The sequence below is a fragment of the Podarcis filfolensis genome, assembly GCF_964270895.1.
Source record: "Podarcis filfolensis genome assembly, chromosome: Z".
Classification (NCBI taxonomy): Eukaryota; Metazoa; Chordata; class Lepidosauria; order Squamata; family Lacertidae; genus Podarcis; species Podarcis filfolensis.
The window spans coordinates 34016302-34044201 of record NC_139617.1 but is presented as its reverse complement, the minus strand read 5'-3'; the positions used below and the strand labels follow the sequence as shown (position 1 = coordinate 34044201).

Below are 27900 nucleotides of genomic sequence, written 5' to 3'. Positions count from 1 at the left end.
CCCCATGATGACTTCTCTTGGTGTCCACAAAACTTCTGCATGCTCCCCACCCACTTTGGCCTCCTTTCAGAAGAGAGCAACCACAGCCTTAAACAAGTACATAGGTGAGAGGGGGCCATGAAAATGACACTGCTCTTTCCTACTCTCCTTTTCAATTGTTCAACTTTTCCAGACTAAGATCAAGACCAGAGCTGCTAATCTCAGTCTTGAAAAAAAATCCATAGAAGTGAGAGAAAGGTCGTTTCCAATTTCCTGTGTCAACTTTATGGACTTTGGCACCCTGGGTTGCAAAGTAGAAAAAGCACCCTATACACAGTGCATGTTTAAAAACACAGAAAAGGGTCAGTTTGAGGAACAGATCTGATACAATGGGGCAGAAGGCGAGTGAAAAAACCCAATGGTGAGAGGGGAATAGACTGGCTTATGGTTCCTGGAAAGAGCTACTTCTGTCAGCCAGCACAGAGAGGAGGAAGCTAGCTTTCCTTGTGTCTAATAATGCACCTACATTCTAAGCATTTACAGTAATGTTTCACTTTTTTGCTAAGCACAAGTGAAGAAAATACACCATCTTCAGTACCAGTATGCAGAAACAAACAGCTTAAAATTTCAGTTTTAATTGGGTTAAGTTTACACACAATACCAGTGAGCATTTTTAGGCCCATCCATACATATATTACAATTTACAAGCAGATCATGCAAACATTCATCAGAAGCATTATAAAATTACATGCACCAAAGATTCTGCAGTGCTTTGAGAAAGCACCTGTTCTAACATTCCAGTATGCTAGAAGCTACTGCTGAACAGCTTGGGCAATGAAGATTTTATCTTTTTAATACCATAAGTGATGGGAAACCAGCACACATTAAGTAGTTTGGCAATTCAAAATGTAATTGTTTAGCTCTTGAGAGCTCAAAGTACATCTCGACAATCCTTAGAAATGAACAACCCATCAGGTAGGCCTGAACTAAGATTGCAGGGACATTCACGGCTAAGGTAAGATTCAAAACCTAGACTTCTGTTCATGCTCTCTCCACTTTCAATAATTTTACATAGAACACTGATGTATAAATATCAGGGTTGGTTTTTAAAAAAAATATATTTAACACCTGAATCTAGGCACTGTAAGCTTCAAAGAAGTGATGAGGTTAAAACCATTAAAACCACAAACATACCAAATACAGTTTAAAATGGGGAAACACATGGCAACATGTAAACAGTCCTACATTAACACAATCTCCCTTTCTCCCTAGGAGTGGGCAATATAAGGCACTTGTAAAACAGGAGGATTTTCTTTAATCTCAACCTCCATAAAAGCCAGTGGCTAGTCCTCATGACTGCCAAGATGCCTCTTGAACACATTGACAGCAGAAAATGGTATTCTATAAGGGAAACGACGCAGATCTCTTTGGCACAAATCCAATACAGACTTGAGTGGGCTTAAGCCTTTAAGAGCACAACTCTGTGCTGCTGCCTCTAATGTTTCTCTTCTCATGCCCAAAGTGATAGGAATTTATTCAGAACTTGGCATATGGCCTGTGTTTGGACTTGCTATTTTGCCTTTAAAAACAGGGATGGGCAACCTGGAAGTGCCCCTCCCCCCCCAAGATGTTGGACTTTCAACTCCCATCACCCCTGGCCATGTGTCCAAAAACACCCAAAGGGTCACAGGTTCCTCATGCCTGTTCTAAAAATCTTATCAAGGCAAAAAGTTTGGTGCCAATTCCACACCTGAGCCAGATTTGAGAGATCAAGTAACAACCACAAAAGTCATCTCAGCAATTACAAATTTAACATGTTTATTTTGGCATAAGCTTCCTGGACCACAGTTCAATCAGATGCAGGGGAAGACTGAACTGGCAAGCAGGCGCTTGTGGTTTGTGTGCAAATGGGTACATAATGCTTGCTAACCTGCATCTTCTGCAGTTGAAATGGACCATAGTCCACAAAAATCTCTTATTATAATGAAACTTTTTCGTCTCTAAGGTGCTATAAGTCATCTGGAGGGCTGCACGTTTCCCAGCCCTGCCATAGTATCAAGAGTTTCCAAAAAGAGAGAGGATAGAACAGGGTTGTTGGAGACACCCCCCCCCCGGCAGATTCTTACTTCTAGCCAGGCCCCATCCTTTCTCCCCGACTACTTGACTTCTCACCAGTTTCTCGTAGATTTTACCAAGACCCAGCAAATCCTTTAGACTGCTTGATCTTTGCATACTTCTGTGTCAGGTGGGGTGAGGTGTCGGCAATCTACAGTGAAAATGGCCAGAACACCTACTTCTTCAACAGCGAAGAGTGCTTTATTATCAAACAATAAAATGGGTGGATCTGCAGGGGATAGGAACTTGTTACAGCAGGGGGTGCTCCCTTCCTGATGGATTCCCAAAACACACAAGGATATTAAAAAACCCAAGCAAACACAAAACGGAGATCTGAGCTGTGGATGGGTGTTGAGGGCATAGAAAACAGATAAAGCTACACTGCAACGATCCCCTCTCCAAGCTAGCAGCAAAGTAGAAAGGCGACCATATTTCCTTGGTTTGAGAAGCCCACCTCCCCATCATAAAGCAAACCACCCCAAGCACACAGGATTGGCACAGAGCTGCCGGACCGAACCCAGGGGGGCTGGACTGGACGATCCTTCCAACTATAGTTCTATGAAGAGGCCATGAGGAAACGCAGCTGGTGACAGATCCAGAGGCAGCCTCAAGTTAATTTCAGTTCCTTCTCAGTGTCTACAGAAGGGGTTGTCAACCTGGTCCCTGCCGCCCACTAGTGGGTGTTTCAGGATTCTAGGTGGGAGGGAGGGGGTTCTACAGCACAAGCTGAATCCTCCTTCCATAGATAGCTGGTGGGCAGTAAGGAAATTTTACCATCAAGAAAGATGCATTAGTGGGCGGTAGGTAAAAAAAGGTTGACTACCCCTGGTCTACAGGGAAGCAGGAATTCCCTGCCTGCCCTCTGGACTTGTCTGAGGTGGGAAGCAGGCTGCCATTCCTATATTCTTGTTTTCACAGCAAAAACAAAACACAGGTATGACAAGAAGAAAAACCCATCCCCCCCAATTCTGGGGAAGCAATAAGGCACTTCATGATCACAGGATAAAGTCTGTCTGTTCCAAGCTCCTTTCAAAACAAAAACCAAACATATTTTTATTTTAGCTTTGTTTGTTTTTTGGCCTAGCAGTCCTAGAACCACAAACAGGCCTCGCTCCATGGAGATCAGGGATGTAAGACACTCCCTGCAGCTGAAGCCTTTGTGCAACTGTCTGGATTTTGGAGCCTCCAAGGCTTTAAACCGCAACTCCCCCCACCTTTAAAGTTTAGACCTGGGGTTCGATTTGAGGAGCAGCTGCATGTCCAAGAGGGCCTTCTCTAGGTAATGTGCCATCCGGGCTGCATTCGTTTCGGCGCAACTGTTGAAGGCCGAGATGGCAAAGTTGATATGTTCGTCCATGGGGTTGTAGCAGATCCCGTAGCCGTCTGGGACCACTGGGCCGAAACACATTACGCAGTCAGTCTTTGCGGGGACCTACAGAGGAGGGGGAGGAGACATATTCATTTGTATCAGTGGTCCCCAGGCTCTTTCAGGACACCATCCCGCTTGGTTCCACCAGAACACCCCCCCCCCATAAAAAGCATTCAGAATAGCGGCTTGCACAACCCACGAAAGATCATAACACAGTAAAATTCAAAACAGTAACAATTAGCTGCACTTTTATTCAAAATCTAACTAAGGTTATTTAGTTTAATTCAACAAGTCCACATGTCCCCTCCTTGATTAGTCAGGCGAGCTGCTGTTTACCTGGCTGGTGGAGAGCTTGAAGTGCATGGCAACAGCATACGCAGTATCCATAAACAGTTCGGGCATGCTGACAAGGTCCTCAATGGCCTGGAGCTTCAGCCCCAGGAGGTGGCGATCTATTGCGTCCCCTCTAATTGCCTAAAGGGTTGAAAGAAACGCATTGCAAAAATGCAACAAACAATGGGCAGCAATGCTCTCTCTGCAGCCAGATACAGCTATAGCACCCAATTTTTTATTTTATTTTATTTTATTTTACTGCACTGCATTTTTATCCCATACTTTCTCCAAGGAGCTTAAGGTAGTTCTCCCCCTCCTCGTTTAATTCCCACAACAATCTTGAGAGGTCACCTGAGGATCTTCATGGCCAAGTGGGGGAATTTGAACCCTGGTAAATACTTTAAATAGATTTTTGAAAAAGGGATAGTAAAACATCAGCAGGTGGGGGCTATCTGGGCAAATAGATTTCCAGCAATTGGTGGAATTCAGGTGCCTTCCACGAGGTGGGTGCCACTGCAGAGTAGACGCTACCAGACAGATTTCTGCAGGACAGGCATGGCCACAAGGGCTTTCTCTGACAGTTAAAGTGGGCTAGTTGGTCTAAATTGGGGCAGGGGAGAAGGCTCTCTCCTGGATAACTTGGTACCAAGTAGGGATATGAAGGGAATCCAGTAAAAGTTGGTCCTGATCTGCACCAACCTCCTGAACAATGTGTGAATTGGTTTGGGTGTCCACTCAGCAATGGGCATATAGATGGATCCTCACCCACCTTATGGATCTCATAGGAGGTGGTCCTATGTTTTTCCTTTGTTGTTTTCTTGTTTTATGGAAGTAATTGCAAGCTCACTAGCGGGCAAGACTCCTGCTGTGACACACTGAAAATCCTTCCTTCTAGGCACCTATTGGCGCACCAGAGAATCTGCTCTGTATCAATGAAGGGTGGCTCATTAAGGCAAATGGGGCATTATAGGAACTTACCATGTCAGTGTAGGCACGATGAGCCTGGGCGGCTTGTCTCAGTAGTTCCACCTTCTCCAGATCCTGAGGGAGGAATGAGAAAGAACAGCTGCCGAAAACTACTCCATTTCAACAGCCCACCTGCCTAACAAGAGTTCCAACTCTTTAATTTATTTTCCATTCTGCATTTGTAAGAACTCAATCTTCTATTGTGGCAGCACCTAAACTTTGGAACTCCCTGCCTACTGACATCAGGCAGGTGCCTCCACTGCACTCTTTTCGGTGCATGCTAAAAACATTTTTGTTTAGACACGCCTACCAAGATATTTAGAGGGCCATGGGTGGCGCTGTGGGTTAAACCACAAAGCCTAGGACTTGCCGATCAGAAGGTTGGTGGTTTGAATCCCACAACGGGGTGAGCTCCCGTTGCTCGGGCCCTGCTCCTGCCAACCTAGCAATTCAAAAGCACGTCAAAGTGCAAGTAGATAAATAGGTACCGTTCCAGCGGGAAGGTAAACGGTGTTTCTGTGCGCTGCTCTGGTTCGCCAGAAGCGGCTTAGTCATGCTGGCCACATGACCTGGAAGCTGTACGCTGGCTCCCTCATCCAATAAAGTGAGATGAGCGCCGCAACCCCAGAGTTGGTCATGAATGTACCTAATGGTCAGGGGTCCCTTTACCAATATATTTAGAAAGTCAATGCAAGTTTCAAACTGTTTTTAGTCTATTGTTATTTTAACTTTTTCAGAGTCTAATATTATTGTTCATTTTTCTTACTGATAATTCTATTGTTTTATTATTTTTGGAAAACCACTTTGAAGGTTTTTATTTTTTAAACAAACAGAATGGATACCCACAGCAGAGGTGCACAAAAGGATTGAGGCTCGCAGAGTGTTCCTGTAAATTTGCTAGGGAGAACTCTGTGAGAACACTCCCCTTGTGCCCTGACAGGAAGAGGGTGTAGCTATTTATCCTTCTCCCTGCCTGGGCACACTCTCCTTTCTGCTCTTCTTCACTCTTCCACTCTTCTCCAGCAAAATGAGAACATCTGCTAGGGGGAGCTTGTTGAAAAAAAAGTATCTTAAATGGTTCCCAGAATGAGCAGATAGTGGGAACCTGTCATATATTGTCAGGAATTTCATTCCACAGAACAGGGGCAACCACACTGAAGGCCCTGCTCCGAGTTACTGCACAGCAAGCTTCTGAGGTCTTTTAAAATAGCAGGAGAAGCTCTCCTGCAGACCACAGTGACCTACTGGGTATATAAAGGGATAATCCTTTATATACCAAGTAGGTTACTGTGGTCTACAGGAGAGCTTCTCCTGCTGGTAACCTCTGAAGTACAGTAACCTGGTCCTAAGCAGTATAGTGCCTTATAGGTTAGCAGCAACACCCTGAACTTGGCCTGGTAGCCAAGGTAACTTTTCACACATCTGTGCTGACTGTTCTTCATCAAGAGTATTATTTTTCCAGTAAAAAGGGTCATCACAGGAAACCTCTCCCCAGACCCTTTAAAGCTCAAATGGTCTTTGGGTAACATGGGCTGTCCCATTGCTCGTTGTCTGTCATATCGCCAATCTCAAGCTAAGATTGTTTCGGTGATTGATATGTGGTGAATAAAAGATGTTTATTGTGCGATCCTAACCATGTTTACACAGAAGTAGGACCTACTGAATTAAGTGTGGATTACTCCCAGGTAAGTGGGGCTTGGACTGCTGCTGCCTCTCTTAGTTTTAATAGCCATATCTCAATTTTCTATTAATATAATATACAAAGCAGCTTACAATGAAAAACAAAGATACGGTATACTGAATATGAAACATTAACGTTTTCATAAAAATAGCAAGGAGAACAGGTATGTTCCAGCAGAACAGTTTCTGGGCCTCTGCTGCACCCTTAGGGGTTTCACTTCCTTTGGTAACCATGAAGCAGGACTTCTCCTCTCTATGATCACATTTGGGCTGCTCTGGTTGCCAAGGACAACAGTCTCTATGGTAGTTCTAACTGCTACCTGTGTTATCACTGGCTGGCTGACAGATCTTCTTTTAACAAATGAAGCCTTTATTCATAAGGCTCTCATGCAATGGGGAACTTCCCTCTTCCTCTCCATGGGGAGGGGGGAAGCCATCTAAGGGTCAATATGGGCAGCAAAGGAATCCGCTTTTCCCACCTGCTTGCCAGAATCATCCATGGCTTTCACAAACTTGAGAGAATCTACAGAGGCAGAACGGATCGTGTCTGTCCGGCCCAGGCGGAACATCCGGAGTGAGGCACTCTCATAGGTGGAACAGGCCTCCCCATACATCCTAGGAGGAGGTTGACAGGAAAGACAAGCAGAAGAAACAGCCAGCAGATCAGAAATGACTCTCTGAAGAATTTGAGAGAACGCACATCAGGTGAGCCCTGCTAGATCAGGCCGAAGGGGACCCATCTAGTTCCAGCATCCTATTCTCACAGCAGCCTGTCAGAGAGGGTCCTTTTACAGGTATTTTTGAATACCCCACAATTACTGGGGTCCCATTAGTCTCCTTTGCTGGAAGTTCTCAAGAAGGTTTCAATTTGAGGCCTTTCAAATATCATTACCGCTTATTCTTGTGCCTTTCTTTTTGCAGGGGGCAAGGAGTTTCACAGAACCTTTGGGTCTCTGCAGCTGCCTGTCGCATCTCTGAATGAACCCCTGCTCCTTCCAAAGCAGTGCACCTTGCAGGGACACAGGAGGCGAGTTCCTCCTAGAGGAGGGAACCCCTCCTGAATTTAAAACTGAATGCCTTGGGGTGCGGGACCGAAGGATGCCTCAGAAATTGGGAAAACATTCCTCTATGGAATTTGGAACCCGCTGGCTCTAAGCCAGGAAAGTAGCCCTCCAGCCCTCTCTCTCTGGCCCTTGGTATTCTCCCCAGACCACACCCAATGCCTTGCTTTGCACTATCCATGAGTTCTGATGTGCCTAGAATGTGTCCTTGACATCTGATAACAGTCCTTGCTTGCCTTGTTAGAGGGTAATGAGTGTGTTACACTACACTATTACACTAAGTACTACACTAAGGTAAACTTATCATTTGTCGCTCTCCCACTTTCCCCCCAGCATGCGGCCTCCCGGAAGGAATGCAGCCTTTGGGCTGAAAATTTTTCCCTAACCCTGGTTTCAGTATGTTCAGACTGCATAAACTGTCAAGCAGACCCAAGAAAGTTGTTGTGAATGTTCTGATTGCTACTAGAAAGTAAAGTAGAGCACCTGTCCCCTTCCCTGTCACCTACCTGTAGTAGGCCAGCTGCAAAGCAATCTGGATAAAAGCATCTGGACTGATCTTTTCCGACTTGGGGAAATTCTTCCCAAACTGGTGGAAGACAATTGCACTGATATCCAAGTCTTGCACCAGGCTGCAGAAGGACAGAGGAAGACGTGCTTTCTTGAGATGTTTATCAATAGGCGGGAGAGCTAGATGTTTCTGGCAATATCCCTGCTGGTATCTCCATCAGCTACTGCTCCAGTGCTTCCTGCCTGCTACACATTTAACTCAATGCTTCCTGCCTGCTACACATTTAACTTAAGAGGAGTAGGAGAATGACCGGCCCTTTAAGAGACTGCAGATTACTTCTTTCTGCCCCACGTCTGTGCTACCGCATGCAACAGCAACAAAAAAGATAATTACTCTGAGCCCAATGAAAAGATCTTCAAGATTCTAAACAGCCCCTCACAGGAACTAGAAACTTGATTTCCCCCTCTTCATATTTGCTTTAAGTGGAAGCTGAGATAGCCAGTCTCCATCCTGTGTTGGCATGACTCTGGGGAAGTCTTTTTCCTCTTGTTCATTCCTGAACCTGTCTCCTCTGGAAAACTCCTATTGTGCCCCATGGATAACTCACATGTTAAGGTTCTGTTTCGCTTTCTCGATATCATTCTTCACTTCTGGGGTGATGTTAAACCGGAGTTTCTTAGGCATCGGCAAGGGAACCATGGGAGATCTCACCAATTCTGGTTTCTTTCTACCAAAGAACCACCACCAAAGAGATGTTAAGAACAGAAGGTGGTGTTTTCAGTTATGAGCATCACATCCTATACAACACAGCAAAGAACAGGATCCTGGATGCATAAGGCCCTGCTTCATGTGCCCCCTCCAAGGGAGGCGTGGAATGTGGCAAAAAGAACAAGGTCTTATCAGTGGTGGCTCTCTGGCTGAGCATTGCCTTCCCCTGTGAGGTGCACTTGGCACCATCAATATTAGGCACCAGGCAAAGATGGTCCTGTTTACCTATGCATTTAGGTTTTAATTGGGATTTTAATGGTATGACAATGGAAGGCAGGGGGAGAGAACAACATGTCTTGTTCATGCCCCTTACAACTTATAATGTCCTGAAAATGGCATGGCTCCCTGGCACTCCATAAACAGAAGAGCTGTTTTTATGTGTATGCTGCAACATTTTGCTGCAGGCCCATTTGTGGGAATAATATTCATTCACCTTACAGGGCTGGTGTAAGGCAGGGGTAGTGAACATCAGCCCTGAAGGCTGAAGTGGTCCTCTGAAAACACCCCCTCAAGATCTAACAAATATGGAGAGTAATGGCTAAAAAAGATTTATAAAATAAAAATAAAATAAACACAGAGCTGGAGAGGGTGAAAAGGTTTAAACCTTTCCACCATGCCCAGAGGCCTGGTCATCTGTTGAGTGTATCCCCATCTGCACACATGAGGAATGGGAGGCTATGCACAGTCTTGGTGGGTGTTCGTACATGTAAGTTTATACAGCAGGTCTCCTGCAGGCTTGTGTGGCTGTGGCTGTGGGGTGGCCAAAGCCACTGCTGGCATGAAGTAATATATGTGCATTATATAAAACAGTGGATCCCAAACTCGCACCCCCCCATGGACCACTTGAAAACTGATGAGGGTCCTGGCAGACCTCTTAATTATTTTTTTTCTGCCTACACACTAGATGCTGAATGATTTTTAATTGTATATTTATTGCTTCTTTGATTTCTTATACATCACAGTTTACTGCAATCTGAATTCCATAGAATTCCAAACTGTAATGCGACGAGATACTGGTACAGTAAGCCCGCATCTTATATGCATTTAACTTGTGTGCATTCAGCTTTATGTGCTCGGCAATTAAAAAAATTAAGGGGGTGGAAAGCAGGTAGGCTATATGCGCTTTTGACTTCAGGTGCGATTCCTGGAACGTAATCCCCATGTAAGTTAAGGGCTTACTGGACATAACAGAAGCAATAGCCAGAGTTAAAAATGAGTATGAACACTTAATGTGATACATGTGCCGTCTCCTGTCTTTGGCTAGAAATCCACAAGTATGCCATGGACCACCTGAATGCAGCTTGCAGACCACTGGGAACCCATGATATAAAAGATAAGTATTATCATGAACAATCCATCATGGGCACAGCCACTTACATTCCCAGGAGGAGAAAGGATCACATTCACAGAGAAACAACAGAAACTTACGTATAGTTCACAACATGATCTAGTAGGGCGACAATAGGGGGACCCTCCGAGGGAGCATGTTCGTACACCAAACCACAGGAGCCATCCTCGGCCACGATAAACTGCAAAGCAATTTTTGAGACAGTGAGAGAAGGGCTGAACAAGCCAGAGATGAGGGGCAAGGAAGCTCATAATGGGGATCTTTTTTCATATTATGTTATGCCAACCTTTATTTATGCCATGATCTACAGTAATAAACCATAGAAAAAGTTCAGCCTGACGCACACCTTTGATAGAAGATAATAAATAGATAGATAGATAGATGATAGATAGTTAGATGATAGATAGATGGATGGATGGATAGGTATGGAAGGGGAGCTATTTAAGGGAAGAGCTGTCTCAGTGGTGGAACTTCATCCCTGATGTCTCCCTACAGTGAAGCTAAAACAGAGTTCTAAACCTTCATGGAACTGCTGTAGGAAATAATTCTATTGCACTTTAGCCACACATCCCAGCACCCACCTGAAGCGTTTTATCAAACCAGCGGTTCCCACTGTTCCAGCGACTACCCCCACCGTGCAACATCTGGGCAGCCACACGGCTCCTGTAGATATCGTCTGAGACACGGGGCATTGGTGCATCCAGGCAGACAGTGAAGATACTCTTTTCAATTGAACGCACAGACTCTTTGTTGGTTTTGTCTGGAGAAAAAAGTCGGGGGGGACCAGAAATGGTGCAAAACATTTTACCACACATTTCTCCATGTGCATTCAATAACCGTTTATAATTTTGTCTTAATATACACTTTTTCTTTTTGCAAGTAAATTTCCCTAATACAATGCAATTCTGCATGCTTTTTAAAAATAATTTAAAAAACCAATAGAGCTCTTATTAGTGCACATTTTAGCGTATGCATTTTACAGTCCATCTCTTGGTAGTATCAGAGCTATTTTCAACTATTTTTATATATGGAATTGTTTTTAAATGTCTGTATCATTGGTTATATATGGGATTGTTTTTACATTTTTATGGTTGGGAGTGTGTGTGTGTGTGTGTGCGCGCGCGCACACACACACACACACTTTTCAACATAAAATACAAGAAAGAACAAACTAATTTAGGTTGGAATTGTTTTTATTGTGTTAATCCACCCGGGTACCCAATGGTGGTTAAGAAATTTATTGTATTTAAACAATTTATATACCACTTGACTACAAGAATCTCTCCGTGGTTTACAAAAATACAATATAACAATATAAATCCACTGAAATGAAAAAAATTGAACCTCAACAAAAATGCCCATTGGAATAAAAAAAGTAGGGGTTGGAAGTTCAACAGGAAGAGAGGGCCTGTCTTACCTTGACTGGAAGGGAGCTGCATAAAATTAGGCCCACAATACTAAATGCCCAGTTCCTGGTGAATATGCACCCTGCATCTGAGCCATGGGGAACCACAAAAATATTTTATTGTCCACCTTATGCAGTTGGAGAACTGCATCAACAAACCCTGAGATGGACATGTTTTCAAGGATAACTGTGTTTGGGCTTGCATATTGTTCTGGGAAGTGGGAAGGAGGCTGGGCCAAATTTCAACCTTCACCCCCACCTGCTAGGGAGGTACACTCCCCGTCCCCAGTCTGGCATCTCCTTCCACAAGGGTAAGGCAGCCAGTTCAATGGCACGGGTACCATTTCAAAAGACTGACCCTTGATGAGGTTATTGTAGGCCTTGGCCCAGCTGTTGCGATGGTTGGTGGTCAGGATCCCAATTGGCTCCTTGTTCGTTTGGAGGGAGGTGTTCCAGATCTTCTCCAGCTGAATAAATATCTGGTCAGTCGTCAGGGGGCTGCCGTCGCTGCTGTAGACATCCAGCTCAAAGAACTGGGAAGAGGGGAGGAGAGGAGAGGAGAGTCTGGTGCCTGGCACTCATATTTATTCATTCAAAATAGAGCAAGTGAGGATCACACACATAAAATGCTGAACTTGGTCCATCAAATGGCTGACGCGTTTCCCCCTTACACTTGAACTTGAGGACATCCAGTGAAGCTGAATATTGGAGGACAGATAAAAGGAAGTCCTTCACACAGTGCATACTCCCAAGCATCTGAAAGACCGCCTCCTTCCCTACAGACCCTCTTGGATGCTGAGATCAATAGAAGGGACCCTCTTGGTGGTTCCTTTTACTTAAAGGCTTGGGAGTGTCAGTACCCCAAGAAAGGGCCTTCTCTGTGGCAGCCCCTAAGCTGTGGAACTCCTCCCATCAGAGGTGCACCTGGCACCTTCATTACACAGCTTCCGGCAAATGATGGAATAAATATGCTTTTCTTTGCCTTGGCTTTTGACACTTGAGGTGTACAGTTTTAAGACCCACCTTACTTATGTGAAGGTAAGTTATTTTTAATTGTTTTTAATATTTTGTTTTAATGCTGTAACCTGGGACCTTAAGATGAAGCGCAGAAGTAGTAAATAAATAAAGCTGCGCTATGGAATATTCTCCCACATGAAGGTAGAGATGGCCACCAACTTGGATGGCTTTAAAGAGTAGACAAATTTGTTGCATATATCAATGGCTCCCAGTCACAGGTGGTTATTCTCTGCCTCTATGGTTGGAGACAGCAATGCTGGGAACCACAGGAAGGGAGAGTGTTGCTCTTGTGCTTGAATCCTGCTACCGAGTTTCCCATAATGGGCATCATGTTGCTACTGCTAGGATGCTGGACTAGATGGGCCACTAGCCTCATTCATCAGGGCTCTTCTTGCATTCTTATTTTCATTATTGTTTTTGGAGTAGTAAAGTGCATCACAAAACTCAGACGTGTGCAGAAACTAGTAAGGGCATTTCAACCTGCTTATTAGGCTGCTTGTGTGAACTTATTTAAAAATGTGAACTAAACAAAACCCTCCAGCAACCATATGCCTACCCCACCTTTATACAGAGATGGCACAGGGAATGTGAAGAAAAAAGGTGCATGTGGTCTAGTCCCGAAACTTCAGCTTAACTGAGAGTTGCCTGCATACCTGGAAGTTGTGGACTACAGTGATATGCGTTGAAGGCTTCTTTCCTTTTGCGTAATTCACAACAGAGTCCCGTTTGGGGCCGGGGATACGGCAGGAAGAGAGGATCTGGTAGTATTGGTTCATGCAGAGGGGTTTCCCACCCAGGTATTCCACAGGAAGTGTCTCACTGGTCAAGGAACAATGAAGAGAAAGAAGATTCAAAATTGTTGTTGTTGAAGATGATGATATGCTGTCTGTCTGACTGGGTTGCCCAGCCGCTCTGGTCTGCACAGCTTCCACCAAAATATCAAAACACAAATAACCTGAAACACTGAAAACCTCCCTGTACAAAGCTGCTGTAGGATGGCCTTCCTGGGAGGCTGTTTTGTGGAGCCAGGCACAGCTCCACAATCAAACATTCAGTTTTGTCACAGGGATGGGGAACTCGGGTCAAGAAAAAAACATCACTATTGCTCTGTTCTTGAAATCAGGGCAATTGACTCAGGGAGGCCGTTTCAAATTTCAACAGATCAGACAAAGGTGTGTGTGTGTGTGTGTGTGTGTCTGCAGGAGTGTTCACATGTTACATTCAGCAAGTGTACAATCTGCGTCCACAAACAGTTGAGTTGTACACTACTACAGTTATTCACCTGTAACATTAAATGAGTGTACAATCTGTGTACGCAAACATTTGAGCTGCACAATTCAACAAGTGTACCCTCTTTTGCACAAAAACTTGTACCTATGTGGAGACATTGTGTACCCATGTTCTGTGTAATGTGTGAACAAGCCTTAGTGTGTATAAGACAGTCGGGGATTATTTATTGCATCCCCCCCATCTTTTTCTCCAAGGCGCTCAAGGTGAACTACATGGTTCTTCCCCTCCTCATGTAATTCCCACAACAACCTTGTGAGGGAGGTTAGGCTGAGAGCAGCACCAAATTTAGGGCAGTGCAGGCAGGGTGCCAAGTCGAGGGGCCACAAAATCCATAACTGAGAAGATCCATTTGGAAGTGCCAAATTTTGCCCTCGCAAAGGGCACCGTGTTACAAAAGATTACCAAAGTCCACCCCCTCGCAAAGGGCACCATGTTACAAAAGATTACCAAAGTCCACCCGCTGCTGAGAGGCAGTGACTGGCCCAAGGCCACATCCAGTGAGCTTCATGGCTGAGGGAGGATTTGAATACTCCTGATATATTCAGAATTAAGTCTTGCCTGTAGCCAAATAGATTAAGACTAAAACTCTAACAGAGCTGAAATACGTACTACTGAAAATAACAGTGTATTGCTATCCTGTTTTCTTTTGTTGTTTACTCTCCTGCTGAAGTCTGAATTGTGGGGCAGAGATCTGCCCTTTTGTACCTAAGCATCACGCATACAGATGCTGCAATACGAACATATATTTATTTAAAACATGGTGACCCAGCACTCTTCAGCTAAAAAACAGCTCCCAGGGTGGCTGATGGCGATTAGTTATAAGACAGCCTCTGCCCTCAGACTTACAATCTAAAGGGCACAGAAGGAAAGGAAAAGGAGAGGAGGGAGGGATGGGGGGGAGTGAACCACTGGGAGGGTGGGCGAGAAAGAAGAGGCAACTCACTTGTCAATCATGGTTTTGAAGTCCAAAGCCCCCTCAATCAGCTTCGCAGCAAACCTGCAAAAACCAGAAAGCAGTGGGGAAATGGAGATGTAACACAGATTAAACAGCAGGAGTGCAAGAGCTCTTACCTTATGCAGATCCTCAGCCAGCGGCCTTATACTTAAAAACATCTGGAATCCCAGTCTAGTTTATACATTCCATAGATTCACACGATAAAACTGTCCCATTTTTCAGGTCCTGCTGGGTGGGTGTGCCTGCTGCATGTCTGAACGCAGCTGCATGATGGTCAGTGGGGATGGAGTGACACAACTCCCCACATGTAATAGCTGTTCGACAATGGAGCAGATTCCCAAGAGAGGTGGGGGAATCTCCTTCCTTGGAGGATTTTAAGCAGGGGTTGAATGGCTATCTGTATGTTGCAGTTGAGAGTCCTACATTGCTGGAGGTTGGACTAGATGACCCTCGGGGTCTCTTCTAACTCTATGATTCTGTGATTCTATGTAAAAACCCAGCATGGTTCAGTTTAGATTTCTTTCTGATCAAAATGCACCTCCCCATAAACACACACAGTGGTTTCCCCTCTGAATTCCTACAATGAAATAACATTTAAAGAAAAGAAAAAATCCAAGGAGCCTTATCTGAGAGGATCTACAAAAATGGAGGGCAATTATCTTAACAGATAAAACTATTACTCTTTAGCAAAAGAGGCAGCTTTAAACAGCTATCAACAGATTTACAAAGAGTTCGAATCCATTTATTTTTTATTAGAATATAAGATAAAGGTACAAAAAAGAGAGAACAGGAGCCATTTTCAGCCAGAGGGCCACATTCTGCCATGGGTTACCTTCCAGGGGCCACATGCTAGGGGTGGGTGGAGCGAGAGAAGAAAGTGGGCAGAGCAACAGATGTGACTGTTTTCCCCCCAGGAGACTATGTTCTAGCCACAATAAAGTGTTTCCTGCTTGGCAGGGGGTTGGACTCGATGGCCCTTGTGGTCTCTTCCAACTCTATGATTCTAAGTCAGAAGGCTATATCCAACGCCATACTTAGATTAGACCGACAAAAGTTGACAGAAATTAATTTGCATGTGCCTACCACAAATGAAATGCAGCTGAACCCAACCCAGAATACATACACAACCCAGAATACACACACAAATAACATCCCTCCACCCTCCATCCAGGAATAAGAGAGGCATTGTGACAGTTCCGCAACACATTCCAGGTAAGCAGCTGCGCTCAAGGGGAGTGGGGAGGAGAGAGTAGCAGCCTGGAGGGGTGTGTGTGGCTGAGGGGGAGTCTCAAGGGCCTCATAAAGAGATTTGGAGGGCCAAATTTGGCCCCCAGCCCAGATGTTTGCCACACCTGGTTTTAGGACTATCAACTGCCTTCACTGATGCAATCAAAAGCAGCAACATCCACAGCCACCTGGGTTACCTCAATAACCTGCTGAATTGCAACACCTATCCTGCAGGTGGAAAGAGTTCTGAACTAGCAAACAAATCACCACTGAACTCAGCCAGGACTTACTTACAAGCAGAAAGGCCTAAGACTGAGAGGTCAAGCTTTACTTACTTTCAAATAAACACAATATGCCATTTGGGCTAAACATCTACAGATTTTTTTTTTTAAGTATCACTGCTCCTCTCTTCATTAATTTATTTGGGATTGAGCATCAGGGTTCAGTACGTTCTGGGGCTGAACCCTGGGGGCAGATTTACCCAGGGCAGGCAGCCTTAGACACTGGAGTGTCAACACAAAGAGGCAAAGGATCTTTTATTCCACTGGTCCTTGCTCTTTTCTCTGATTGGGCAGTATTTATAAACACAGCAGGAGAAAAGATGAAAGGTGAACAGAGGCTGATGGGGGAAGTGTGGGAAAGGTGATCCTGTACAAAGGTCAAGGCGTCCTTACAGGGAAAGGACAACACAGATCTCTGGGGCAAAGGTGCAATTAAATATATATTCCATCCTGCTATACCCAGAGAAGCTGCCCTGTTGCATTTCATTCCAGTCTCACCTTTGGTTAATTGCTCCCGCACTTTCATCTACACCCTGAAACATTCCACCTCCACAGACTGTGAGCTCAGGTTTCCCTTCCCCTTGACACTGAATCTGCAAAGTTAAGTCTGCGTACCCAGCCCCAAAAAGTGTGATACTGTGTGCCAAAAATAAAAAGGAAATGAGTGTGTGTGTGTGTCTGTGTGCACATGCATAGAGGAACATTGATATGGGATTGCAAAGCAGCCGGGCGGGGGTGTATGTGATATTTAAAGTACATTGTGTTATAGCCGGAACTGCCTTTAAAGACAGTTCGGAAACTTCAGCTGGTGCATAATTCGGTCACCAGGTTGCTCACCAGGGCAGGATGTTTTGAGCATATAACACCAATCCTGACCTGGCTGCACTGGCTACCAATTAGTTTCCTGGCCCAAGTGCTGGTTTTGACCTATAAAGCCTCATGTGGTTCAGGACCCCATACCTTACAGACTATGTCTCCCCATATGAACTGACCCAGTCCTTGTAACCGTCATCTGAACCCCTTCTTTGTGTGCCTCCTCCATAGGAGGCTCACCTGGCGCCATATCTTCAGGTGCCAGGCAAAATCACTGCTTTTTAACTAGGCCTTTGGCTGTGGTTTTTAATGTGTTTTCCCCACTACGCACCCATCCTGGTTTTAATGTATGTATGTGGTGGGTTTTTCTGGTATGTCGCTTTGAGTGGCCTGTGTTGGCAGGTGCTGGGACAGAGCAACGGGACCTCACCCTATCGCGGGGATTTGAACTGCTGACCTTCTAATTGGCAAGCCCAAGAGGCTCAATGGTTTAGACCACAGCGCCACCCATGTCTCACCTCTGGAGTGTACCTGCTTTCTGCAGACAAGCTGATCATCCTCCATGAAGCTTCATCCTAACAACTCTCAGCATCCTGAACAAACCACAGTTTCCAGGATTCCTTGGACGAAACTACAACTGTTTAAAGTGGTAGGATACAGCTTCAAATGTATGCTGTGGAGGGTTCTTGGTTAAAGATAGGAACAGTGTTGGCTTCCAAACTTTAAGCTGAGGCCACATTAAGGAAGAGACCTGCTGAGTAAACCACAGAATCATAGAACTGTAGAGTTTGAAGGGATCCAAAGGGTCATCTAGGTGAACCCCTTGCAATATAGGAATCCCAGCTAAAATCACAGGAATCCCAGCCCAAAATTCTGTGTTTGCCAACCAGCATCTTTCAGGGAGCCCGAAAGCAGGCCATGGAGCCTTACTACCACCGTTACCTTTCAGTAGCTGGTATTCTGTGATAAGAGTTCACAATGCATAATTAAATCAGCATCCTATTTTCAAACGCATCTTGGAACCTGAACCTCCAATGTGGTCACAATTACCTTAGCTGCCCTTGCCGATCCAGAAAATCCTGTTTGGGCAAAACTACTCCAGGACTGGAATGTACCACCACAGGCAGCCGATACTCTAGATACGCGGTTTTCAGCCACCAGTCAGAAAGCTGGGATGAGAACAGAGAAGGTATCATTAGCCCAATGCCATTTGGGAGTAGGGTGTTTCACTCAACGTGTTGTTATCAGTGCATGGGTGGGAATCGTTGCCGGCTAGCCCCACCCTGCCATAGTGTGCCCCGGATGGACAAAAATTCCATGGGTGGGGCTAGCTGGCACCGCTCCACTTCCCTTGATACCCTGTGTGAACAAGACTTTTGGAGATGCCAAGGATCCTTATAAGCTTGAATATTGGCTACAGGCTAATCTAGCTGCAGAATGGAAAATAGAACAGGCAGGTTTTTCCATACAATATGGGCCTCAGTCCTCAACCCAGAAGCCCAGCATGTTTTGCCTGAACTGGAAATGATAAGAATGTCTTTTCTAAGTATAACACAGTTTTTATGTCTTTACTGAGTTTTTCTAGTATATATAGATTGCTACTGGTGGGGGAGGGGTTCATTCCTTTAGAGTTCTACTTAAATTTTTTTATTAGTGTTCTAAGAGAATTGGCAATGTATTTTTTTTTTTGCCGATTCCTGACATTTTGCTTGTGTTTCACACACATGTAGACACACACAAACACACACATTATGAGAAAAAGATTATGATAGAAGGGTGGGCAATTTACAGAAATTTATTAAAACAAGAGGGAGGAGAGTATAAATTAAAACAATTTAAGGAATTATCAAGGAAATTAACAGCATGGTTACAATATCATCATTTGAATGAAGTATTTAAGAAAGATAGGATATGAGGGTTTGGGGAACAAAGATCACAACTGGAGAGAGACCTGTTGGAATGTAATGTAAAAGTGTTGTCTAAAAGGTATAAAATATTATTGGAATGGGAAACAAAGGACGAGGAAGCAAAATCCTCAATGATGCACTGGGCAAAAGGTATCAGTCATAATATAGACATGGAGGCATGGGAACAATTGTGGAATATGGATATAAAATTTACAGCATGTTATAGTATGAGAGAAAATGATATGAAAATGATTTATCATTGGTATCTAACCAGAGGTGGAGGAACGGGGGTGCAGCCCACCACAGGTGGCATCACTGAGGGGTGTTTGTGACAAAATGAGATTTTTTTAAAAAAAAATAGGGCTCACGAAACTTTTTAGGAGTGACATGGTGGCTTAGGTGCCTGCAGGTTCCATGCTGCCTGAAACGGCAGCGTGGTACTTGCGTCTGCCTACAGTGGTACCTGGGGTTAAGAACTTAATTAGTTCTGGAGGTCTGTTCTTAACCTGAAACTGTTCTTAACCTGAGGTACCACTTTAGCTAATGGGGCCTCCTGCTGCCATCCTATTCTCATCCTGAAGCAAAGTTCTTAACCCAAGGTACTATTTCTGGGTTAGCGGAGTCTGTAACCTGAAGCGTCTGTAACCCGAGGTACCACTGTACTGCCTATTCCTCAGCTGCCCTACAGCTGAGGGGTAAGTGTTGGAGAGGCCCCAAGCGTCAGAGAGGCTCGCCCAGCCCCATGGGCAGATCGCCCTGCCCCTGGCTTAAGGACACCACCCCCGCACCAGACAGCTGAGTGCCTAGCAATGCCGCTGTATCTAACACTGAGTAAACTGACAAGTGTTGGAAATGTAAAGAGAAAGAAGGTTCTTTTTATTATATGTCGTGGTGTTGCAGTAAGCTTAAAGCTTACTGGGAAATGATATATAATGAATTGAAAATGATGTTTAAAATAACCTTTGTAAAAAAAAACCCAGAAGCTTTTCTCTTGGGAATTATAGGGACAGAATTACCTAAACTGTATAGAACTTTATTTATGTATGCGACTACAGCAGCAAGAATGCTACTTGCCCCAAAATGGAAAGAAGCAGAAGAACCAACAAAGGAAGAATGGATACAAAAACTTATGGAATATGCAGAAATGGTGAAATCAAGATAACAAACATTTTATAAAAGAATGGAAATGGTTTATTGAATATTTACAGATAAATTGGCAGGATTATTGTAAACATTGGCAGGATTATTGTAATAACCTGCAGTTTCATACGAGTATATATTTAAAGTAGATAATTAAATGAGCAAATTAAATGAGTTTGGATATGCAGAAGATATTAAAAAAATAAATTTAAGGAACTGCAGAAAGCGGGGGAAGTCAAACCATGAAATGTTAAAATGGTTGTAAAACTAATGAAATGTATAAATTTGAAAAGTATTAATAAAAACTTTTTAAAAAGAGAGAATGGTTGGAGAGGAAGAACAGGGGATGATAACATATTAGGGCCTAGAAGATGAAGATGGGAAGACCTGGGGGGGGGGGCGGGGAGAACCCGGAAAAATTGCAGGGTGGAGAAACTACTGTCCCTTTCTGCCTATTTTGCCTCTCCCCTTGAAAAATGGTTTATAGTTTTTGTTTCCAAAGACCAGGGTGGGGGGTGGGGTCCAAAAATTTGTGTGTATGGAGGGTGGAAGTGATTCCCCCACCCAATTTTCCAGTTTTTTTCTGGGCTTTCACATCTCTACCAGCGGAGCAGGGGTGTGTGTGTGCTCATTAGGTTCTAATGCAATTTGCACAACTTCATTTCAAACTGGACAAGGGTGCTGTATACCTTAACAACTCTAGCCATGGTCGGTCCCCCACCCCATTTCCCCCTCCTTATAAGAACATAAGATAATGGATCAGGCCAGTGGCCCATCTAGTCCAGCATCCTGTTCTCTCAGTGGTGAAAAAGGCGCCCCAAAGGGAAGCCCATAAGCAGGACCTGAATACAAGAGCAACACTCTCCCGACACTTGTGATTCCTAACAACTTGCACTCAGAAGCATTGCTGCCTCTTTGGAGGCAGAGCATAGCTGGCATACAAATAAAATGATTGAATGTTTGTTTGATTCATCATGGCTGGCAGCGATTGATAGCCTTATCCTACATGACTTAGTCCTATCCTCTTTTGAAGCCATCCAAGTTGGTAGCTTACATTGGCTCCCAGTACATTGAAAGACCTAACTGGTTCCCAGTACTGTTTCTGAGCACAATTCAAAGTGTTGGTGCTGACCTTTAAAGCCCTAAACGGCACAAAGTTCCACAAGGGTTGGGTTCTGTGCATGGAAGAGGTCTTGGTAGGGCAACAGACCCTGGGCACAGCAGCCACAGAGAACTAGTGATTTGCTGCTTAATGCTGCTTAATCTATTGCTCGTTGCCCATGTTCCTTGCTGTCTCCCTGGCATTTGCAGCATGTAGCAATTAACTCAGAAGCAGAGAGTGAGCCCTGGAGCCCATTTATTACCCTGATGGAGAAGACATTGAGCACCCAGCCCAGAGGCCCTGATTGCACCAGCAGTGTACAACAAAGCCCCTAGGTGGGAGGATGGTGTGCTAGGAAGGGGACATAGGCATGGAGATCTGTAATGTGAGCCAGGCAAGGCTCATCTCCTTCTCTGTTTAACCATTACACAGCAGGCCGCTCAGTGCAGTTTTGTATGGGCCCGAACTGCTATAAAAACTATCATTTCCCCCCACAATTCTACCCATCTCCAGTTTAAAAGAAAAAAAGAAGAAAAGAAGAGAAAAAAAAGCCCTAAACGGCCTTGGCCCAGAATACCTGAAGGAGCGTCTCCACCCCCATCGTTCTGCCCGGACACTGAGGTCCAGCACCGAGAGCCTTCTGGTGATTCCATCACTGTGAGAAGTGAGGTTACAGGGAACCAGGCAGAGGGCCTTCTCGGTAGTGGCGCCTGCCCTGAGGAACGCCCTCCCATCAGATGTCAAGGAAATAAACAACTGACTTTTTGAAGACATCTGAAGGCAGCCTTGTTTAGGGAAGTTTTTAATGTTTGATGTTTTATTGTTTTTAATGTACTGTTGGAAGCTGTCCAGAGTGGCTGAGGAGGCCCGACCAGATGGGCAGGGTATAAATAATTTGTTGTTGTTGTTGTTGCCATCACTGCCTCTTTTGGGAGTTCCAAAGTTTAACCTTGCACTGTGTGAATAAGAATATTCTCTTCTTTCTGTCCTGCATACTTCCATCATTAAACTTCACTGGATGTCACGACTTATAGTATTATGAAAACCTGTCTCTACCTACCTACTTTTTCTGGCTAATTAAACAATCAATGGCCTTTTAAACTGTGTGTGTGTGTTTTTGCTTATTATGTTACGCATTTTTCTGTTTTTATATTGTAAACCGCCCCTTGATCCTTGGATCAAGGGCGGTCTAGAAATGTTTAGTAATTTCAATAATAAAAACAACAACTGCCTTCCCCAGATGAAAAAGGGACCACATGACAGCTTTAACACCTTCACACCTGCTACAGCAGTCTTGACCTCCTCCAGCTGTGACCTACCCAGTTCTCATGTTTCCGGGCTCTTCTCTCCAGTCCTTTCTGTAGCCTCTCCCCAACACCGCCCTGTTTCAGAAAATCCTGCACCAGCTCCCTGGTGTGGCTGAGTTCCTCCTCGCTGATGATGGGCTGGAGCGCAGACAAGTAGCGGTCCAACGTCTGCTGGAGAGGCGGGATGGGGAGGCGAGGCAAGCTCTCCTGGTGGGCGAGGTACCGGCCCGGAAGTTTCCTCAGTGCCACCGGCCTCAGCAAACCTGATGGCTTTGCCTGAAAATCCGCAGGAAAAAAAAAATATGGTCACTTACTTTATAGCAGAAGAGGAAGCACCTGCCTCCCTCTCCAAATGCACCCATTTCACAGGCCTCACTGAGGTGGTCCACCTTTGTACTTCAAGACAGGGCTCACTAAAGAGTGGTTTACCATACTCTGTCCCTAAATAATGGGAGGTGGGAATGGTTTATTACCCTCTCAGTAAATATTGCCTGACTAAACAGAGACATGATGCAACATAATCCAAAACCTTTGGCCATGAGGCATTTTCACTGGATAATTTGCCATCAGAGACCAGAGGCAGATCTTTCTGTATATGTGCAAGGAAACTGAGCAAGATCATTTCATTGAAGCCAAAGGGTGCATTCCAGTGCATGCTTATTTGGAAGCTAGTTCAACAGAATAAGCTGGGACTTGCTTCACAGTTAAGGATCAGGGAGGTTAGTTACTGGGCAAAACAGGGTTTCAGACTCTGGGAAACCTGCACTAATGCATAGCATGTGTAAGGACACCAGAAGAACCCCGCAGCTGAATCAGGCCTCCAAAGCCCAAATAGTCTGGCCTGCTATTCTCATAGTGCCCAACCAGAAGCAGGACCTAAAGACAACAGCAACTCTCTCCCCAACTGGGATCCCCAGCAAATGGTATTCAGAGGCATATGGTCTCCCACAGTGGAGATAGGACATCTTGCCCTTAGTAATGCCAGCCCTCAGTTTTCTTCCACATTCCTCTTTTATACAGTAGTGTTTAACTCTGGGCCTGAAAGGAGGTCATGTATCACTTTTAAGAGATTAGAAGCGTAGACCATTGTGACTACCAGCATGTTTCAGTGGTGCTTTACAAACAATTTAACCTATCTTTATTTATAAAAAATACATAAATAGCATAATTTCATTAGAACAAAAATCAAAGCAGTACGCAACAGATATATGCACAATAATTTTTTTTAAAATCATAGATCACCAGTTAACTGTAACAGACTTGTCACTTTCTCTCTCTCTCTCTCTCTCTCTCTCTAATTTAATTTTCTGTTTTACAATTTAAAATATTCATTTAAGCATCCTTAACTGTTATGTACTAAGCTTGGATCCTAGAACAATAGGCAAGTAGGATCCTAGAATGCAACATCTGATTGGCTTACAGGAAAAGACCAATCAGGCTCCAGGAGGGAAGCAGAATCAGCCAATCAGATTGGACTCATTGTGTAAATAATGTATATAAAAGCCTGAGGTTTGGGGGGCAATTCAATGACTGTTTTACAAGCTGCAATAAAGAGCATGAAGTTACTACAGGACTCAGAGTATATTTCATTAACATATCAATGACTTCCCTTCTTCTCTTTCCATGGTTCATTTTGCATAGCATAAATCTCTGCATATTTTACAAAAACTAAACCATTCAGTATTCCATTATTGCATCCATCAAAACTTATTTACACTGTTGAATTTATCTTAATGTTGCCAATGTTTTCAGGTGTACACTCCCCCCCCCATATATTCAATAAACCTTTTCCAATCTTCTCTAAATGTATGTTCTTGTTCTCTTATTCTGTATGTTAAGTCTGCAAGCTTCACATATTCTATTAGCTTAAGTTGCCATTCTTTAGTTGGGATCTCACTCGTTTTCCATTTTTGGGCCAACAAAACATGGGCTGCAGCAGTAGCATACATAAATAACCTTTTTTGACACCTGGGAATTTCACTCTGAATAATCCTCAACAAAAAGAACTCTGGGGTTGTTGTTTTTTTAAAAGGACTTTAAAACCTGTTTTTTCAATTCATTATGGATTATTTCCCAATACTTTTTTACCCTTTTACAAGTCCACCACATATGAAGGAACGTTCCTTCAACCTCTTTCCATCTCCAGCATTTTTCAGTCTTATTCAGTCTTATACATCTTAGCAAGCCTACTTGGAGTTAAATACCATCTGTAAATCATTTTCAAGTAGTTCTCCTTCAAAGAATAACATTCTGTAAACTTCAAATCACTTTTTCTAAGTTTTTCCCAGAGGTTAAAATCTGTATTCTGCCCTATATCTGTTGCCCAGTGTGTCATAGAGGCTTTGACAAGCTCGTCTTTTGTTTCGCAATCTAATAACAGATTATACGTTTCAGACAAAAGTTTTTCTTTGTTTTGTAGAAGTTCTTTTTCAAATTGTGAGCTTTGGTCTGAAAAACCATTTTTCCTGTCTATTTTAAACATTTCATATAACTGATGATATTGTAACCAATCTGTAACATGGCTCCTTACATTTTCCATTGATTTCAGTTTAGCTTCCCTCTCTGTAAAGTGCAGCAATTCCCTGTAAGTTTCCCACTCTCTAGCCATATTAACTCTCTTAATTGTAACAGCCTCGATAGGAGATAACCATAAATGTGTTTTCCTTTCCTGCAGATTTTTATATTTCTCCCAAACTCTATACAGATTCCTCCTAAGAATATGATTCATAAAACTTTTATAAATTTTCGCCTTCCCATACCAAATACATGCATGCCAGCCAAATTTTAAATCATGACCTTCCAAGTCCAGGATGTCTGCATTATCCAATGTAATCCATTATTTTAACCAACACAAACAGGCTGACTCATAATACATTAGCAGGTCTGGCAGGGCAACGCCTCCTCTTTCACAATTTTATGTTTAAGTCTTGGATTTCCCCACTTCCAGATGAATTTAGAAATATGCTTCTTCCATGCTTTGAAGCAGCTTGAATTATTTACAATTGGAATTGATTAGAATAAAAACAGCATCCTGGACCACAAATTCATTTTGATAGCCGAGATTCTGCCAAGCAGGGAGAGCTGCATTCTCGCTTTTCTCTACGTTACGTCTGACAATATAGAAAAGTCTTCAACAAACATTTTAAAAATTAATGCCAAAGACACCTGCTGTATTCATTTCCTTCTAGTCAACTCAGATTTTCTATGAAGCTAAGGTTATTTTGGAGAGACTTTAGCACATTTTTCTAATAAAAAAAGCAATTTTTTAAACATTTACTATTTTAAAATTATTTTAAAAGATTTTTTTACACCTTGCCCCATCACCTGCAATTATAAGGGTGATGTTCTTGTTTAAAAACGTATTATTAAATTTGCACCTCGTCTTTCCTCCAAGGAACTCAAGCTATTATATATGGGTCGTCCCCCCCCAATCTACGCTTTATATTCACAGCAGCTCTGTGAGTTAGGCTTCTCTGAGAGGGTGTCAAACCCAGTGAGCTTCATGGCCAAGTAAGAAATCTAAACCCTGATCTCCTAGGTCCTAATCTGTCACCCTAACCACTGCAGCAAGAGGGACGCGAGTGGCGCTGTGGGTTAAACCACTGAGCCTAGGGCTTGCCGATCAGAAGGTCAGCAGTTCGAATCCCCGCGACGGGGTAAGCTCCCATTGCTCGGTCCTTGCTCCTGCCAACCTAGCAGTTCGAAAGCATGTCAAAGTGCAAGTAGATAAATAGGTACCACTCCGGTGGGAAGGCAAATGGCATTTTGGTGCGCTGCTCTGGTTCGCCAGAAGCGGCTTAGTCATGCCAGCCACATGACCCGGAAGCTATACGCCTGCTCCCTCGGCCAGTAAAGCGAAATGAGCACCACAACCACAGTGTCGTCCACAACTGGACCTAATGGTCAGGGGTCCCTTTACCTTTACCTAACCACTTTAGCACACTGGCTTTGCATGATAATACAGGCCTACTTTACAAGATTTATTTATTTATACTATTTCATTAAATTTATGCACCGCATGATTGTAAGAAACCTCAGAGCAGTTTACAAAAAAGATAAAACAATCACTAAGAAAAACGAACGATTCTATAATTTAAGACTTTCAAAAAGTTAACAATGGACTGAAAACGGATTAAAACACACCAACTTTCTAAACCTCTGGGTAGGTCTCGCCTAAATGTTTTTAGCAGGCGCTGAAAAGAGGACGGTGAAGGTGCCTGCCTGATATCAATTGGCAGGGAGTTCCAAAGTACAGGCACTGCCACACTAAAAGACTGAGCTCTTACAAATGTCGTGAGCATTATCACAAACATGTGTGAGATGTCCTTCGAATATTAAAAATGGGCTATATAAGCATTTTATTATTAACAACAACAATATTACATATATGTGTGTTGTATATGCCAGTGTGGTGTTGTGGATAGAGTATCAGGACTTGGGAGACCAGGGTTCGAATCCCCACTCGACCATGAAACCCACTGGGTGACCTTGGGCCAGCCACTCACTCTCAGCCTAATCTGCCTCACAGGGTTGTAGTGGGGTTTAAATGAGGACTAGAAACCAGAGACCAGGGTTCAAATCCCCCCACTCAGAGAACCGAAAACGAGCCTCTTTGTTTTCTCCCATTCTTTGGCTAAGAATCCTCCTGTACTTTTTAAATTAGAGAAAAAAGATTCTCCTGTTTGCATAACTTCGCCCCCTTCCTCACATGATCTGCCAAAGAAAACCACACATATCTTGGAGACCAAGAGTGCTCTGCCAAATAAACACACCCACTAGAGAGGGAGAAATCAAGAATGTTCCTTCTCCAGAAAACAAGCAACAAGAGTTACAGGACACGAGTTAATTCTTCCTTTCCTCCTTCCAACAGCCCTGCCCCTGGATCTTCCCCGAAGTCAGACCCCCTAATCCACCTACCCCTGCACCCCACCCCCGCCAAAACCCCCTCTTCTTCCAGCCACAGAATCTGAGCCCTTTCCTCGCAGCTGTACCCCCAAAGATTCAAAGACAGCAGAGAAAGTCACTTACCATGTTCCTCGCTAGGAAGGCAAGCATTGCACTGTACAAGTTTGCACCACCCCCTTTTTTCTGCTTAAGAGTCGAAGCTCTGCCTCGAGGCCAAAGTCCTGAGCTATTGGCCTTGGAGAGAGCAGAGGGCAGGGAGCTGCAGAGTGCAACTTCAGTAGCCCAGCAAGAGGCACCCACCACCGCAGCTGCAACAAGAATTTGCAGCTGCTGTGGGGAGGAGCTAGCAAGCAGCCATCTTTGGAAAGGGCAGCAACCCCCCTAAACAGAAAGGGGTAAGGAAGCAGGAGAGGCTCCGCCATCT

The 27900-nt window shown here is 44.1% G+C and overlaps 1 protein-coding gene and 1 long non-coding RNA gene across 2 annotated transcripts; one reads left to right on the top strand and one right to left on the bottom strand.

The window, feature by feature from the left end:
- Positions 1-598: 598 nt before the first annotated feature.
- Positions 599-27900, bottom strand: CRAT (carnitine O-acetyltransferase). Its single transcript, XM_083596408.1, has 14 exons — positions 27600-27900; positions 22584-22847; positions 18166-18284; positions 14783-14836; positions 13203-13368; positions 11891-12065; positions 10709-10887; positions 10208-10308; positions 8619-8738; positions 8010-8132; positions 6922-7057; positions 4775-4837; positions 3800-3937; positions 599-3526 (listed from the first exon to the last, which is right to left on the bottom strand). The coding sequence occupies exons 1-14, from the start codon at positions 27624-27626 to the stop codon at positions 3311-3313; spliced, it is 1881 nt and encodes a 626-aa protein (XP_083452534.1). The 5' UTR covers positions 27627-27900; the 3' UTR covers positions 599-3310.
- On the top strand, positions 7068-7940 carry LOC310754614. The gene is made up of 2 exons (XR_014543926.1): positions 7068-7147; positions 7364-7940. It is a non-coding gene; the product is annotated as an uncharacterized lncRNA (long non-coding RNA).

What these genes read in the sequence shown, in the direction of transcription:
- CRAT (XM_083596408.1), bottom strand. Translation starts at nt 27,626, where the DNA reads ATGCTTGCCTTCCTAGCGAGGAACATG. An exon ending in CTGTAGTCCACAACTTCCAG is followed by an intron (nt 12,066 to 13,202) that starts GTATGCAGGCAA and finishes CCCTCTTCCCAG; the next exon opens with TTCTTTGAGCTGGATGTCTA. An exon ending in GCGAAACAGAACCTTAACAT is followed by an intron (nt 8,133 to 8,618) that starts GTGAGTTATCCA and finishes GTCCTTCTGCAG; the next exon opens with CCTGGTGCAAGACTTGGATA.